Raw genomic sequence first — 15,891 nt, 5'->3', positions numbered from 1 at the left:
AACCTGATTCTGACTTCCTCATTGAGTTATGAGATAAGCCAACTCAAAGACCATTGATCCAAAGCCTTTCTCCAATTTGAGTGTGCCAGAGTTCCCTAAGAGCCTCAATGGTATTTCGGGCAGTGCTCACACCCAAATTGTAGTATCAGAATGGGGATAAGTGCAGTGTGGAAGGGCCAACCCTCAACTGTCCAAGTTCAGAGGGAGCTCAAGGGGTCCCAAGGCAAGGCTCACAAGAGGGGGACAGAACTTAAAGTCTAAGAGAGAGTGCAAGTGCAGAAACAGAATTTTAACAACTAGGGAAGTAAAGAAAAGGGAAAAGTGTATTGAGAAATAGCTACAGATTTGATAACTTTACACAAAAGGGGGTCGGGGATTAGGAACTGATTGCGGAAAGCCCATGCTTGGCAAGGGTAAGCTTTGGGCATGTACAACAATGGAGATTCTGGCATGCATATAAGCCTACCAGAACATACAACTGCAAAGAATCATAGGGGTTAGGATCCTAGGGGGATCAAGCTTGAGTCATGGATAGTAATATTCAGTATTGTCATGCCTCAAGCAAACCATAGTATCGAACACATTGGGGCAGGGGTTTGGGGTTCATAACAGGACAGGCAGAAGGAAATTACAGCATGCTAAAGTAAGTATTGAACCATACATAAGCAGTAGACAAACAAGAAGGTAAAAGTATTAAGTAAACACATTGTTGTGATTGCTGAATATCTTAATCAGAACATACCAGTTTCAAAGAGGCAAAGTACAATAAAAGCAAGTAGCAGGACTTGAAAGCAGGACACAATACAAGTAAAAAGAGAGAATGCTTTTTGAAGATGAATGTGAGTTCAGAAAACTAAGAGTGTCTGTGTTAATGAGAAAGCCAGGTATTTACAGTTTGAAAATAGGCAGAAAACAAGGTAAGAAAATAATTACGGAACCGTGTACCAATTAAAATCAATCAATATAAGACTTCCTTTAATTAAGGAGTTAAAATCAGATGGTAACATGCAAGTGCTAAATAAGGAAAGAAATCACATAGGGCTGAATATGACTAATAAGGAAGTATTTCCAGCATAGTACAAGTACACAGTAGGTAATAGAGGCTAGGTTCATCAGACTCTAATCAAGAAAAGGTCTATAAGAATCCAATAAAAAGGGAAATCAGTACAACAAGGAAAGAATCAATTACAAGAGTACAATCAGAATGACACAAAGAAGTTTGAAATCAGTCCACAATTAAGGGTTGTTTTGATAGGGAAATTTAGCATATAAAAGAGAGCATAACATTAGGCATGCGAGGCTGAACTCATGACAAAGAGAATAACCACATGACAGTCACATAGGTTAATAGAGAAAAGGGAGAGTATCAAAAACATGCAAAAGGGTCCAGTAGAAAGACCATTCTGAAAATATAGTCGAGTTTCAAATGATAGTAGGAGATCAAAATCACATGAAGCAATAGAATTTGAAACGAAGATTGCGAAACTCAGTCGAGTAGTAGATGAAACAACTTCAGAAACTCGAATAGGTCCAAAGAGATTAGGATTTTGAAACCAAACAAGTTCAGAGATGAGGAACAAGCAAATCACATAGCAAATAGTCTCAAAACTCGAATGAACCCCTAAATTTTAGGGTTTTCACCATCAATCGAGTATAGAGATGAAAGACAAGAGAATCAGGCAAAATTATCAACAAATAAAATCAGAAACCTTAAGAAAGAACCAAGACTTTTAACATAAAGAAACATAGCAGAAGAACAACATAAGAAACACAGTAGAAGAATCAACATAAGAAACACAGTAGAAGAACAACATAAGAAACACGGTAGAAGAATCAACATAAGAAACGCAGTAGAAGGTCAACATCAGAAACACAGTAGAACACGTTAAAAATCAGAAAAGCTTTGAAATGACTTAACAGAACCCTAAATCGGAGAAGGTAAAGGTTTTGAAGGTAAAGTTTGAAAGAAACTTTGAGAAAACACAGATCTACAACGGATCTAAAAGAATCAGAGGAACCTCGAAGGTTAGGGTTTCGGAAGAACCCAAATGGTGAGAAAGGCTTGGAAAGTCATTGATCTAAGCAGGAGAAGTCAAGATCAGGCATGAATAGCCATGGCTGGCCGGAGCAAGGTTGGAGACAGCCATAGAACTCGAATGAAACAAAGTCTTGGCCAATCTTCTTCAAGGTCTGACCTTGAAACCATAGTAATCAGGCGTGTAGGAGTCATAGGAGGCCGGTACAGGCCTTTAATGACTATGGAAGCCATGGATTTAGGTGATTTTAAGGTGGAAACGGAGGGAGGCGGCTAGGGTTTGAGAGGAGCTTGAGAGAGAATTGGAAAAAGGGGGGATTCAAGGGCGGTTGCAGGTGACAAATGACTAGGGTTAGGGGGTAATTGGGAATTAAAAAGGAAAGAGTTAACGGTGGCCGTTGATCATTTTGATCAACATCCTAGATTGAAGGGGAATCCGGGTGGATTATTTTAAAGGGTCGTGGGTCGGGTAGATTAGGATTTGGGCTGGGTAATTGGGTTATGGAATTGGGTCTAATTAGAGGTTCAAATTTGGCTAAAATTAAAATGCAAATGGGCTATCATTTAAATAGCCATTTTCCCTCGTTTATTTTATAAAAATAGTAAAATAATTTCTGAAAATAAATTAAAGGTACTAAATGCTTAATAATACATAATATTAAATTAAAAATATTGGAGTCGATTTTATAAATATAATTACAATTAAATCTTGAAAGAGGCAAATATTGCAATTATATGCAATTTAGCTTTAAAAATACTAAATAAATTTGTAAAAATATGAAAAACTTATGATAGCTATATTTTAATATAAATATGAGAATTCAATAAATGAATCACCTAAAATGATAATTTTGGGGATAATTACTGGGTTTTACTTAATAAAATAGGGCAATAAATTAATTTAAAAATTAAAAGAAAAATAATAAAACCTTGGGACATACTTATACATGCACATACATGTTATTTTGAGAGTATTTTTCATATTAAAAATATACAGGGAAAAATTGGGTATCAACAGCTGCCCCTCTTTACCCGGGAAGAATGAAAGAGTTGTCGGGTAAAGATATGATGGCCAATTTTGACCGAACGAAATGGTTCGAGGAGACTTAGGCCGTAATCTGGTTTCTGATCTTCCTACATATCCCTGGTTTTACAGTAATTGGGTCGTATGTAGTTCGGGATCCATCGGTGGAATATGCCGATGGAGACATTTCAAGAACGGACGCAATTTGATTGGGACTCAATTTCTGATCTTTTATCGTAGTTGAGTCCTTGAAGATATCAAACTCTAACATTCTCTTTATATGGATTGTCTCTTCATATAAGGAGACTTTCTCCCCTTATCCAATATGCAACCTTTTTGATCAGATCAAGAGATATTGTTGCTTGATCAGTAGGACTTATCTCCTTCACGTGCATCTCACATATGAAGGTTGATCACTAGAGTGCTTCATAAGATGGACATGGTTCATGATTGAGTTCATTTCTCATTCTTCAAAATATCACCTGTTCTTGGGCCAACAAATTCCTCCTTTTTTGATGATGACAAACTCTGTGCTTTTTAGTGACAACACTAAACTCAGAAAATTTTCTTTTCATCAAGGACCAGGTTAATTAGGTTATAAATATCACTTATTTCAGAATAATGTGTAAAGCACAATATCTCTTCCCCCTTTTGGCATCATCGAAAAGTTGCATACACATCATGAATTCCAGATTTTAATAAGTACTCATGGACACTGGGGCAACTGCAAGTGCAATTATGGTGTGATCATCAGTAATCAAACAAACATATTTAAACTATCAAGGTCAGAATAATCATTGAACAAGATAAAACAACAGTTGTCATTGAGAGAGATATGTTGCCACTAACAATCCACAAAAAGAAATAAAAACATCCAAATCATGAGCAAAACAACAGAAAAATCCCTAATCTGGGTTACTGGGGGGGTACTAGAACTAGTTCAAGAGACAAAAACTAGGAGTCCTAAGGATTGGAGGAACTGGAGGGTTGAGTTTGGAGAAGATTTAGCATGTTCTAAATAATTCCATCATTCTTCTCCTTTTCTTTTGCAAGCTCAATTCTGAGACCATCTGTCTCAGCTTCCACTTCAACCACACGAGCCTTGAGCCTAGCAATTTCAGCATCCTTAGCTGCACATTCCTGAACCAAAGTCCTAACCTTGCTATTGATGGGTGTCCTCAAGGATGAACCCGGGTCAATTGGGATGTCATTGACTGGATAGTCACAAGCAAGAAGAGTTTTTGATGCCAAAGTGTTCTTTGCTTGAGGCCATTTCCCATTTCTTTAGAGGCACATTGAGCCTGTCTAGAACTGTGGTTAGTATGAAGCCATATGGGGTAGCATAAGCCTTGGAACCATTTATGACCCTGTCTAGCAGTTTGACTATAAGGGCAAGCCAGTTGATTTGCTTTCCTCTCTCCAGGCATTCCACAAGAACCAGATCCATGTAGTTGGCAGTGTGCCTTCTCTCCTATATTGGCAATAAGCACTTGTTGATAAACTCAAACACCACCTTGTGTTGAGGCCTCATCTCACTTTTCTACACAGCTCTGGCTTCATTCACATTCTCTGAATCACAGAACCTTATGGTGATTTCAAGGGTGGTGGGGAGGGAGTCCAGGCATGGCCACCTTTGCCTAGTATAGTCATCAAACCCTTCAGAGGGTATGTCCAGAATCTCTCCCAGTTTCACAGCATCAAACTGCACTTGAACTCCCTTCACCTGGCTACTGACAATTCCATCCTTAACAGCAGCATTTGCCATAAATTCAATCAACTCATTTCTAGGTAGTCTACCTTCCATCTGAAGGACCATGTCCTTCTATCCCTGAGCAGCCAAAGAGTCTACCAATCTCATCATCTCTGGTTCCACCAGGTCCTTCAACAATCTACCTTTTAAGATTTTTCTTCTACCAAAAATGGCAAGCTTATCCTGTTCCTTCTTAGATTCATCATCTTCTTCTTCTTCTCCACTCCAATCATCATCATCAGAAACTTTAGTTTGTTTAGCTTTCACTATAGATCTTGTCCTCTTAGCGAGTGTGGGTTCAGCAGCTACATGCACAGAGGAGGACTTCTTGGAGGAAGTCTTGGGTTTCTTAGGCTTCGGTATAGGAACCTCCACTGTTGTACCCCCCTCTTAATGGACTAGTTCCATCTCTTCTTCCTCAACAGCCTCTGAGGATTCTGCAACCTTTCCCTTTCCCTTATCCTTTTTCTTTTTCTTGCTTTCTTCTAAAGCCTTTTGTAGATCAGCTTCACTCTGTTTTACCCTGCTTCTTGTGGCTCTACCCCTAGGTACTGAAGAGGCAATAGGTGTTGGGGATGAGGCTTTTCTTTTCTTGGATAGCTTGGGAACATTTGGGGCTTTTGGTGTAGTAGCTTTGCGTTTCTTTGGGTCATAACTTGCCCCAACTTTTTGAAGTAGGTCAACCAATGTTTCTTCAGTCGATGACACAGGTTCATTTCTTTGTTTGCTTAGATGAACCAACCCCTCAAATGCTTCCCCACAACCACTTCCCCCTGACTTCATGCCACTCTCATCTAACCTATCTTGTCCAACCCCACATATAGCAAGAACTGCTCCCTTCTCTTTCCCCTCTCTTCACCACATACACCGTCTCTCTCTTTTTCATTTTCAGACTTCTTTTTACCTCCACTCCTACTCATCTCAGGCAACTCAACATCCCTAATGGGTCCAACCAGAACAAACCTAGTTTCTAAGTTTTCAACCACAAAAGAACTTACCTCAGAAGGAGATTCTTGAGTCTTTTCAAAGCCAGAAGACCCATGTCTATCTCCCTCAGTGGCAAATTGAAAGGATACAGACTCAGATCTAGAATCAGACTTTGGAGCTGGGCTTTCTTTCACTTGGATAGCTTTCAACCTTTCATTTAACCTTCCTCAAATCCCCAGATGCTACAATTTTTCGAGCAAGCATTTTCTGCCTTCGAAACCTAGGTTTTAGAGATGCACTGGGTGGAGTAGATGAGGATGAATTTGAGGGAGATGGTGGTGGAGGAGTGCCAGGATGATCTTTTGGGTTAGACATGAATCTTCTTTTCTTGAGAGAATTTGGGAATTTTGGAGAAGAGGGCAATTAGAATTGAAGAGGAATTTTTGACGATTTTAGAATTATGAAGAGGACAAGAGATGTGGTGTGTATTTAAAGCGAATTAGACATTAAGTAACAACAGCTTTTTCAGGGGTCAAATAGAAGTCTAATCAAACTGAAATTCCTTAATTTTAATGATAGATTTGGCTTCCCTAGATATTAGGCAAAAATCAAGGTTTAGAGTTCTAGATGGACGGAAATGGTTCAATGCTCAACGGATAGAATTTTCTAGGAATTTACAAATATAGGACTTCTGCTCATGATTGAATTATTAATCTTTCTAATTATGTAGGGTATAGAAAACATACCTGAGCTTTCATATGAACCCATACTAACGAACCAGGTTCTTCATATAGAACTCTCTTGAATATGCTTCAAATGCCATAATAGAGAAAATGTTGTAAGGGATCAGTGATAATATATACACATGTCACAGGAGTATACTAATTAAAGTATAAATCTAAGTAAGAATTAATCTAGATATTTACACAGGTTCAGAATTCCTAGCCAATTTTTTTTTCATTGTGCATTCTAAGCTGGACCTATTAGGTGATCTTAATCATCCCTAATTCTAACTTGTTCCTTTCAAAGTTTTCTCTACTCAGTGTTTTAGTGAATATGTCAGCAATTTGCTTATCAGTAGCAGAGAATTCTATGGAGATCAATCCTTTCTCATAGTTATCTGTTAAGAAGTAGTGTCTAACATCTATGTGCTTAGTCCTCTTATGATCAACATGGTTCTTTGTCATACTTATAGCACTAGTGTTATCAAAGAATATAGGAATTCAACCAACTTCAATGCCAAAATCTACCAGCTGCTGTTAGATCCATAACAATTGAGCACAACAAGATGCAACAACAACATATTCAGCCTCAGTAGTGGATAAGGCCACTGAATTTTGCTTTTTAGTGGCCCAGGATACAAGACATGAACCAAGTATGATGACCCGGCCAGTCGTCTGATGAATTATCGCTCTATTTCCCCTATTTCTGCTTCTTTATGCTTCATTATCCCCGTTTTATGTGATCAGGTTGATTAAATTGAGTTCAGAGAGGATTTGATAAGAAATGAGACACTTAGTCTCTTTTAAGAAGGTTTGAGTTGGAAAAGTCAACCAGATGTTGACTTATGTGTTAGAGGGATCAGATGTGAGTTCCGATGGTTTGGTTAGCTTCGCGAGGTGATTTATGACTTAGGAGTGTGATCGGAAGGAGTTTTGGATGTCTGGACTAGAATTAGGCTTGAATTAGCGAAGTTGATATTTTGGTGATTTCCGGTTGATAGGTGAGATTTTTTTTTTTTGGAAATCCTCTAGGCAAGCGCCTAGGGCTAAGTTTTTTATTAATAAAAGAACAGAAAAATACAACAAATAGGAAAAGTATAAATAAGGGGGACAATAGCACCGGTATTGTTACCCATATGCCTTGGCTATATAATCACTCCTCTGCACCTCACACTGCCTTATGATGACAGCCTCATGTAGAGGATTCATGGTGTAGCTGTCGGCAACGTCTCACGAGGGCATATAATCTCATAACCGTGTGGATATTTTCCAAAGGCATAGGACCAAGGCAACACAAACCGGGCTAACCTTACCTTACTAATCCTATTGAGGCAATTAAAAAGCATCGCCAATTAACTAGAATGCAAAAAGTAAGAACTTGAGAGGACCAAGTATTCTATGATCATCACAGAGTTTATAACATACTCTGTGATGACATTACAAATGAGGATACTGATACAGTGATAGAATAAGATGATGAAAGAATTAAAATGTTGTCCCTTCTTGTCGAAACTTGAAAGTTCTTCAATTTGTAAGTCTTTTTCAGCATCGTCCCAATTATTCAAGAAGTATTCAAAATTCATGATGTCTTTTTAGAGAGGGTGAACCTTGTTGATGTTGTTGAGGCGGCCTTCTTTTGTTTGGCATTTCTCATTGGAGGTCGCCTAACACTTATAATATCACTGACTTTGTTGTCTTTGTCTTCCGACATTTCAGCATCCTTCACCTCTGATTCCTCTATCTCACCAAAATAAACTACATCATTGTAGTCTATTAGGGGACCCCATATCTTATACAGTGAAAGATCTTCTTGTTCTTGTCTTGAACATGTTACTACCTGCTTCTGTCTTGCACTACCTGGTTCTTGCCTTTTTGTCACTGATTTCTGCTTCCGTGCAGTCGTTTTTGAACCTGATAAAAATCCTATTTATGATGGTTTGGACTGCCCAAAGCATTCAATAATGAACGTTTGTGGTCTGTGATACACTGCTCACGTTCTGAAAATAAAATTGCTTCCTGTCGATCGTGATTTGCAGCAGGAGTTGGACTCGCAAACTGCTCAATCACAACTACTGCACGATCAGGAGAAACTGAAAATTCCAGATTCTGTCCATCATTTGCACGATCAGCAATAGTTGCTGCTGAGATTTCTCCAGCACGATCAGCAGCTTGTTCACGATCAGCTGAGATTTCTCCATCAATAGCACGATCTGCTGAGATTTCTCCAGTTCCAGAATTGTGCTGGAAATTTGAATGGATTTGCACATCATTTCCATCTGTTGCACGATCATTTGCAATAGCAGAAGCTTTTTGCAATAGCAGTATTTTTTTTTTGTTGTACTCCATGTGTAGTAGCAATAGTAGAAGCATTTTGCAATCCATCAGTTGAAACTGTAGGAATTGTATTATTAATTCCTTTGAGTGGACCCTTTTGAAAATGTGCGTTACATCCTGTAGCCGCGTGAATATTTCCAGCTGCCTCATTCAACGTTGAAACAGCTGCAAAATGCTTCTTTTTTTCAAAATCAGCTTGGCCCTCATGGCCTCATGTTTGTCAACTTTTTCGACCAGCTTGTCCATTTTATCAATATTTCGGCCATCATGTCCCTCATTGCCCACACACTTTTTCTTTAATTGTTCTTGATCCTTTTCTTTCTCAAGAACAAAATGGCCCACATGTTTGAATTTTTCGGCAGCATTCTTTCCCATAGAACATGTAGCAGATTCCATTCCATCTTGCTTTTCAATTAGCAAATCCAAATGGCCCACAGGCATGTTCAAATTAACGCCACTTTTGCCTTTCACCTTTTCGTTTTCCATGTTACCATGGCCCTCTTGTTTGTCAATTATTTCGGCCATGTCCTTATTCATTTCAAATATTTGCTGAGTGTTACCATTATCATCGTGTGCAAGTGAGCCCACAATATCAATTACATGCCTATCTTCAAAAACACCATGCGCATTATTCAAAAACACGACCCCCCCTGTCCCATGTGCTGCACAAAGCTACCATCATCACCAAGTGAACCCACAACAATATTATGGAAATCCTTTCCAGCTGTATCATCTCTGTCGATACCAATTCTTTCCTTTTCCACCATTGTTGCTGCAACTGGATTGTGTACACCACCATGCGCATCTACAGCTACATCATGAGAATCATTGGCAACAGCAGATTGAATTTGTCCTGCCCCACTGTTTGATACAGCTTCATGAAGTCTTGTGGCAGTTGCAGGCAGAGTAATCCCATCTGTTGTATCTACTTTAGCAGCCTCCTCTTTAACTTGTCTCTGCCTCACTCGACACGAAATTTCTTTGTGCCCTTGATGTTTGCAGTACGTGCAATAGCTTGGAAGATTGTCATAAACAATTTCTTGTTCATGCACGATGGATTTTCCAGTAACTCTATCTGTCATAACAATTTTATCTTTTTGGATGTTTGTCCATAAGATCAAGGATTACCTTAACTCTAGCTGCACTAGGTCGCGTTCTCTCCTGAGTTGCTTTATCCATAGCAAGAACGTTACCCACAGCAGATGCAATAGATAACAGTGATCTCTTAGCAAAGAAATTTGGAGGCAAACCTGGGAAGGAAATCCACACAACTGCCATTGAAGTTTCTTCCCTCGGATTAAATCCTAGTGACCATGGAAAAGTTCTAAAGAAAAATTCATCACCTTTTGATTTCATATATCCAGTCGACCTTGATAAGAATTTAACAAAGTCGTTGAATAAATCAGAACGGATCAGCAGATGACGATATTCCAACAGTCCAATATTACATCGACCTTGAATATCGAATTGCGCTGGCAGATTCTTTCTGATATCTTTTAATTCTGGTTTGCCGTATGAAAATTTCATCACGACAGCCTGATGCAGTCCCTCTTCTCTTGTAAATTCATTAACCTGGTCCATGGTGAACTCAATCGTTGGATCTCCATGCACAACAGCAACATGAATTAACTCAACTTTGGACACACTGTTTTGTTGAAGTTGTGATGCGTAGGACTGTGTTGATTTGGAATTTGTTATAGTTTCAGTAGTGTTTTGAATTGTCTCTCCCATAGCCAAAGGCTGGGGAGAGCTCAACGCAGCCATGGCTGCCAAGAACAAGAGAGGCGCCCAAGTTTAGAGAGAGAATAGAGAAAACAATTTAGTCCTACTTGAAGATAGGTGAGATTTTGATATAAGGGTCGGAATGGAATTTGGAGAGTTTCAGTAGCTTTGTTGTGTCATTTGGAATGTGTGTGCAAAATTTTAGGTCATTCGGACGTGGTTTGGTTGGGTTTTTTATCGAAAGCGTAATTCGGAAGATTTTAAAAACTTAGGCTTGAATCCGATGTGATTTGGTAGATTTGATTTTGTTTGAGGTGATTTGATGATTGGAACAAGTTTGAATAAGGTATTGGGTCATGTTTGTGCTTTTGGTCGAGGTCTCGGGGACCTCGGGGTGATTACGGATGGTTAACGGGAAGATTTGGGACTTGAGACATTTCAGAAAATTGCTGCTTCTGGTGGTTTTTCACCTGCGGTTTGGGGACCGCAGGTGCGGTGCCGCACGTGCGAGGGAGGAGGCCGTAGATGCGAAAGTTGGTTTGGCGAGCAGTTTCCGCAGAAGTGGTCAAGGTGGCCGCATCTATGAAGCCGCAGATGCAGAATTTCCATCACAGATGCAGTTCTGGAAATTAAGTGAGGGACCGCAGAAGCGGTTGTTTTGACCGCATATGTCGTACCACAGAAGCGAGTTCTAAACAGCAGATGCGGAAAAGCCTGGGTAGAAGGTATATATTTCATCCTTTGCGATTTTTGAAGGGTTTAGCCATTTTTGAACTCGGAATTGGAAGCTTTGAGTTATTTTGAAGAGAGGAATCTAGGGACTTCGTTAAGGCAAGGATTTTTGGACCTAAAACACACTTCTATGATAATACTTCATGGATTAAAAACTGAAATTAAAGGAATTAAAGGGCTAAAAATAGAGGTTTAGGGCTTGAGTTTAAGAGTGCTTAAATTGAGGATTTGAGGGATCATTTGAACTCCGATTCTTGTGTTATTTATATGTATGAACTCTTGGGGAGACAATGAATCTAATGATGTAAAAAATTTGAGTTTCGAAAAGTGGGCCCGGGGCTCGATTTTTGCTAATTTCGGGATTTTTGGTTTTTTTCGATTGTTTTCGCTTGGACGTTGTTCCCTTAGCATATTGTGACGTATTCATTCTGATTTTGGGTAGATTCAACGCACGAGGAGGCCGATTCGAGGGGTAAAGTCATCGCGAGCTAGAGATTTAGCCGGTTCAAGGTGAGTAATGATTGTAAATGATGCTATGAGGGTTTGAAACCCTGGATTGCACATCGTAGTGCTATATTGAGGTGAGACACGCGCTTGATGATGAGTGTGGGGTCGTGCACTATTGGGGATTATGACTTGGTCCGTCCCGATTGATGATTTTACCGCGTAATTGATTGGAAACTATTTGCTATTATCATTATTTGGGTTGAATGCCATATTTGGGCCTAGTGCCAACCATTTGAACCCTTCGGGAATTTTTGTTACTGTTTCCTCACTGTTTTAACTTATTACTTGAACTCAGTCATGTTATTTTCCACTGTTTAACTACTCAGGCATTTTTACTCAGTTTTGACACTTAAATGATGTTTTAAATGGTGTTTTGGGCTGAGAAATATTGTTTTACTAATGCTCGAGGGCCTTGTGATGATTTTCGGACTGAGTAAGGCCGATGGCCTATATTGTGAGGAACATTGATACTGATATGAGGCTGAGGGCCTGATATACACATATATACACCACGAGGTGGCTCGATTGATATGAGGCCGAGGGCCTAGATTTGATGCCACGAGATGGCTTATTATTGCGCTTGGGCCGTAAGGTGCACCTCCCGGAGTCTGTACACCCCTAGTAAGCGTGGGTACTTATTGTGATATGAGATTGAGCCCGAGGGGCAGGTATTGTTCTGAGATTGAGCCCAAGGGGATGGTACTGTTCTGAGATATTGCCCGAGGGGCGGATTTGTGGATACTGAGCCTGAGGCGCGAACTTCTGTTTGTTCACTTTATCTTAATTATCTGTCAATTACTTATTTTTTAAAAAGGGATTTTACTTGATTCTTCACTGATTTACTGTTTTTAAGTGATTTTACTGCTTCGATATAGAATGCCTTGTGTTTTACGTGTTTTCTTACCTTCAGTCATTATTTATATTTATTACTCACTGGGTCGGAGTACTCATATTACTCCCTGCACCGTGTGTGCAAATTCAGGCATAGCAGGTCCCGCTCTTGAGTGCTGATCTCTCCAGTCTAGGCGGTGTTTCGGAGACTACAATGTAGCTGTTGGCGTTCGCAGCCCCCTGTCTCCCTTATCTTATTATTTCTATGTTCTTCAAACAATTGTACCAGTTATTGTATTTAGTAGACTCGTATCAGTATCCTTAGTTGATCATGACTTATGACACTCCGGTTGGGGCAGTGTCGGGTTGGATTTCTGCTTTGTTATCTCTATTTCTGCTAATTGTGCTATTAAATTATGTTTGAACTATTCTTATGCTATTTAACTGCTTAAAAGGTCGAATTGTGTTAGACTGGCTGGCCTTGTCTTCATGAGAGGCACCATCACGACTGGGTTCGGAGTTAGGGTCGTGACAAGTTGGTATCAAAGCCAGGTTACTTAGATCTCACGAGTCATGAGCAGGTTTAGTAAAGTCTCGCGGATCGGTACAGAGACGTCTGTATTTATCCTCGAGAGGTTGCAGAACCTTTAGGAAAAACTCCATATTCTTGAAATTCTTATCGTGCGAACTTGTTGGTCCGAGTACTAAACTTCTGTTATTCCATTCTCTCACAGATGGTGAGGAAGCGAGCTACCGGACGAGGTGGACGACCACCCATGCCACCAGCTGAGACTACCAGAGGCCGTGAACATGGTCGTGGTCGTGGAAGAGGCAGAGCAGCGAGGGCAGCACCTGTAGATTAACTAGCTGCCCCAGCTCAGGATTAGGCTCCAGCTATGGATGCTCCAATAGCACCAGCTCAGGCACCAGCTATGCCCATCGTGATTCCGGGTCTTCAGGAGGCCTTGTCACAGATCTTATTAGTTTGCACTAGCCTGGCTCAGACGATTTTAGCCACTACAACCGCAACTACTTCACAGGCTGGGGGAGGCAATCAGACTCCCGCCGCCCGCACCCCTGCACAGGTAGTACAGGGACTTCAGACGCCGGGGGCGCATCCAGCCCAGCCAGTTGCAGCTTCTCATGATTATGTGGTTCCTGTCATGCTGGAGGATGGGCAACAGAGGTTGGAAAGATTTGGAAGATTGCAGCCTCCGACCTTCAGTGGGGCAGAGGGCAAGGATGCCCAGGGTTTTCTGGATAAGTGTCAGAGTATGCTTCGTACAACCGGTATTCTGGAGACCAGCGGGGTCGCTTTTACCACCTATCAGTTTTTAGGAGCTACTTTTACCTGGTTGGAGGATATTGAGAGGAGTAGGCCTATTGGTGCATCACCCCTTTCCTGACAGCAGTTCTCCGTTCTCTTCCTAGAGAAGTATGTGCCTTAGTCCCGTAGAGAGGAGTTGTGTAGGCAGTTTGAGTGGTTGCGACAGGGGGATATAAATGTGTTACAGTATGAGCTGAGGTTTTCTGATTTGGCTCATCATGCCATCTGGATGGTTCTGACAGATAGAGAGAGGATTAGGAGGTTTGTGGATGGCCTCACTTATCAGCTTCGTATTCTCATAACCAGGGAGAGGGTGATTGGTGATACTTTTGAGGGGGTTGTGGATATTGCCCGTGAGATTGAGTCGGTTCGTCGTCAGGAGCGAGAAGAGAGGGAGGCCAAGAGGCCTCGAGGATCTGGCAGTTATAGTGGTAATTTGAGGGGTCAGTTTTAGCATGGCAGAGGCTATTCATTCAGGTCTACTGAGCCAGCTCGCCCAGGTTATCGTGGGGCATCTTTAGGTCATGGTTATCATGGATCTCGGCAGGGCCAGTCATCACTCAACGCCCTCCCATCTCAGAGTTCATCTTGTGCCCCATCAGCTCAGGGATCTTCTATAACGAGTGCATCTGCTAGTCACTCTGGTGCGAGGGGTTCCCTTCAGTCCCCTTCTCTAGCACCTGGGAGTTGTTATGAGTGTGGCGAGATGGGCCACATGTGGAGGTAGTGTCCTCGTCGTATTGCTAGTTCGTCCCAGCAGAGGGGTCAGTCTTTGGCTTCAATGCCAGTTTCTTCACAACCATCCGCTTAGCCAGCTAGGGGTGGAGGTCAGTCAGCCAGGGGTCTCCCTAGAGGGGGATGTCGATCAGGCGATGGCCAGGCTCGTTTCTATGTTATCCCAGGCAGGCCAGATGCTATTGCTTTAGATGCTATGATTACATGTATTGTTTCAGTCTGCCATAGAGATGCCTCTATATTATTTGATCCAGGTTCCACCTTTTCTTATGTGTCCTCGTATTTTGATCATTATTTGGGTATGCCCTGGGAGTTTATTGCTTTACCTATTCATGTATCTACCTTAATGGGCGATACTGTTGTTGTAGACCGTGTGTACCGGTCATGTGTGGTAACTATTGGGGGTCTAGAGACCCGGGTGGATCTATTGCTATTGAGCATGGTGTATTTTGATGTTATTTTGGGCATGGACTGGTTATCTCTGTGTCGTGCTATTCTGGACTGTCATGCTGAGACAATCACTTTGGCTATGCCGGGTGTGCCATGGATCAAGTGGCGCGATGTGACTGATTATGTTTCTAGTAGAGTGATATCTTTCTTGAAGGCCCAACATATGGTTGGGAAGGGTTGCCTTTCATATCTAGCATTTGTGAGGGACGTCGGAGTTGAGACTCCCAGTATTGATTCTGTCCTAGTTGTGAGGGATTATCCCGATGTGTTTCCTGCAGATCTGCAAGGCATGCCACCGGACAGGGATATTGATTTTGATATTAACCTGGTGCTGGGCACTCAACCCATTTCTATTCTGTCGTATCGTATAGTACCAGCGGAGTTGAAAGAATTGAAGGAGCAACTTTAGGAACTCCTAGATAAGGGGTTCATTCAGCCTAGTGTGTCACCTTGGGGTGCGCCGGTTCTGTTTGTGAAGAAGAAGAACGGCACAATGAGAATGGGCATTGATTATAGGCAATTAAACAAGGTTACAATTAAGAACAAGTATCCTTTGCCTCGCATTGATGATTTATTCGACCAGCTTCAGGGAGCGAGAGTGTTCTCCAAGATTGATCTTCATTCAGGTTATCACCAGTTGAAGATCAGGGATTCAGATATTGATAAGACGGCTTTCAGGACCCGATATGGTCATTATGAGTTCTTGGTGATGTCTTTCGGGCTAAACAATGCCCCAGCAACGTTCATGCATTTGATAAACAGCGTGTTCCGGCCTTATCTCGATTCATTCGTCAT

At 41.1% G+C, this 15,891-nt stretch overlaps 1 protein-coding gene across 1 annotated transcript; it reads right to left on the bottom strand.

Annotated features, from left to right (window-relative positions):
* Positions 1 to 4,881: 4,881 nt before the first annotated feature.
* LOC138886158 (uncharacterized) lies at positions 4,882 to 5,592 on the bottom strand. Its single transcript, XM_070167195.1, has 2 exons — positions 5,209 to 5,592; positions 4,882 to 5,163 (listed from the first exon to the last, which is right to left on the bottom strand). The coding sequence occupies exons 1-2, from the start codon at positions 5,590 to 5,592 to the stop codon at positions 4,882 to 4,884; spliced, it is 666 nt and encodes a 221-aa protein (XP_070023296.1).
* Positions 5,593 to 15,891: the final 10,299 nt, after the last annotated feature.

Source organism: Nicotiana sylvestris, chromosome 2, assembly GCF_000393655.2.
Source record: "Nicotiana sylvestris chromosome 2, ASM39365v2, whole genome shotgun sequence".
Taxonomy (NCBI): domain Eukaryota; kingdom Viridiplantae; phylum Streptophyta; class Magnoliopsida; order Solanales; family Solanaceae; genus Nicotiana; species Nicotiana sylvestris.
The sequence above is the reverse complement of the archived record's forward strand: the minus strand, read 5'-3'. Positions and strand labels throughout refer to the sequence as shown.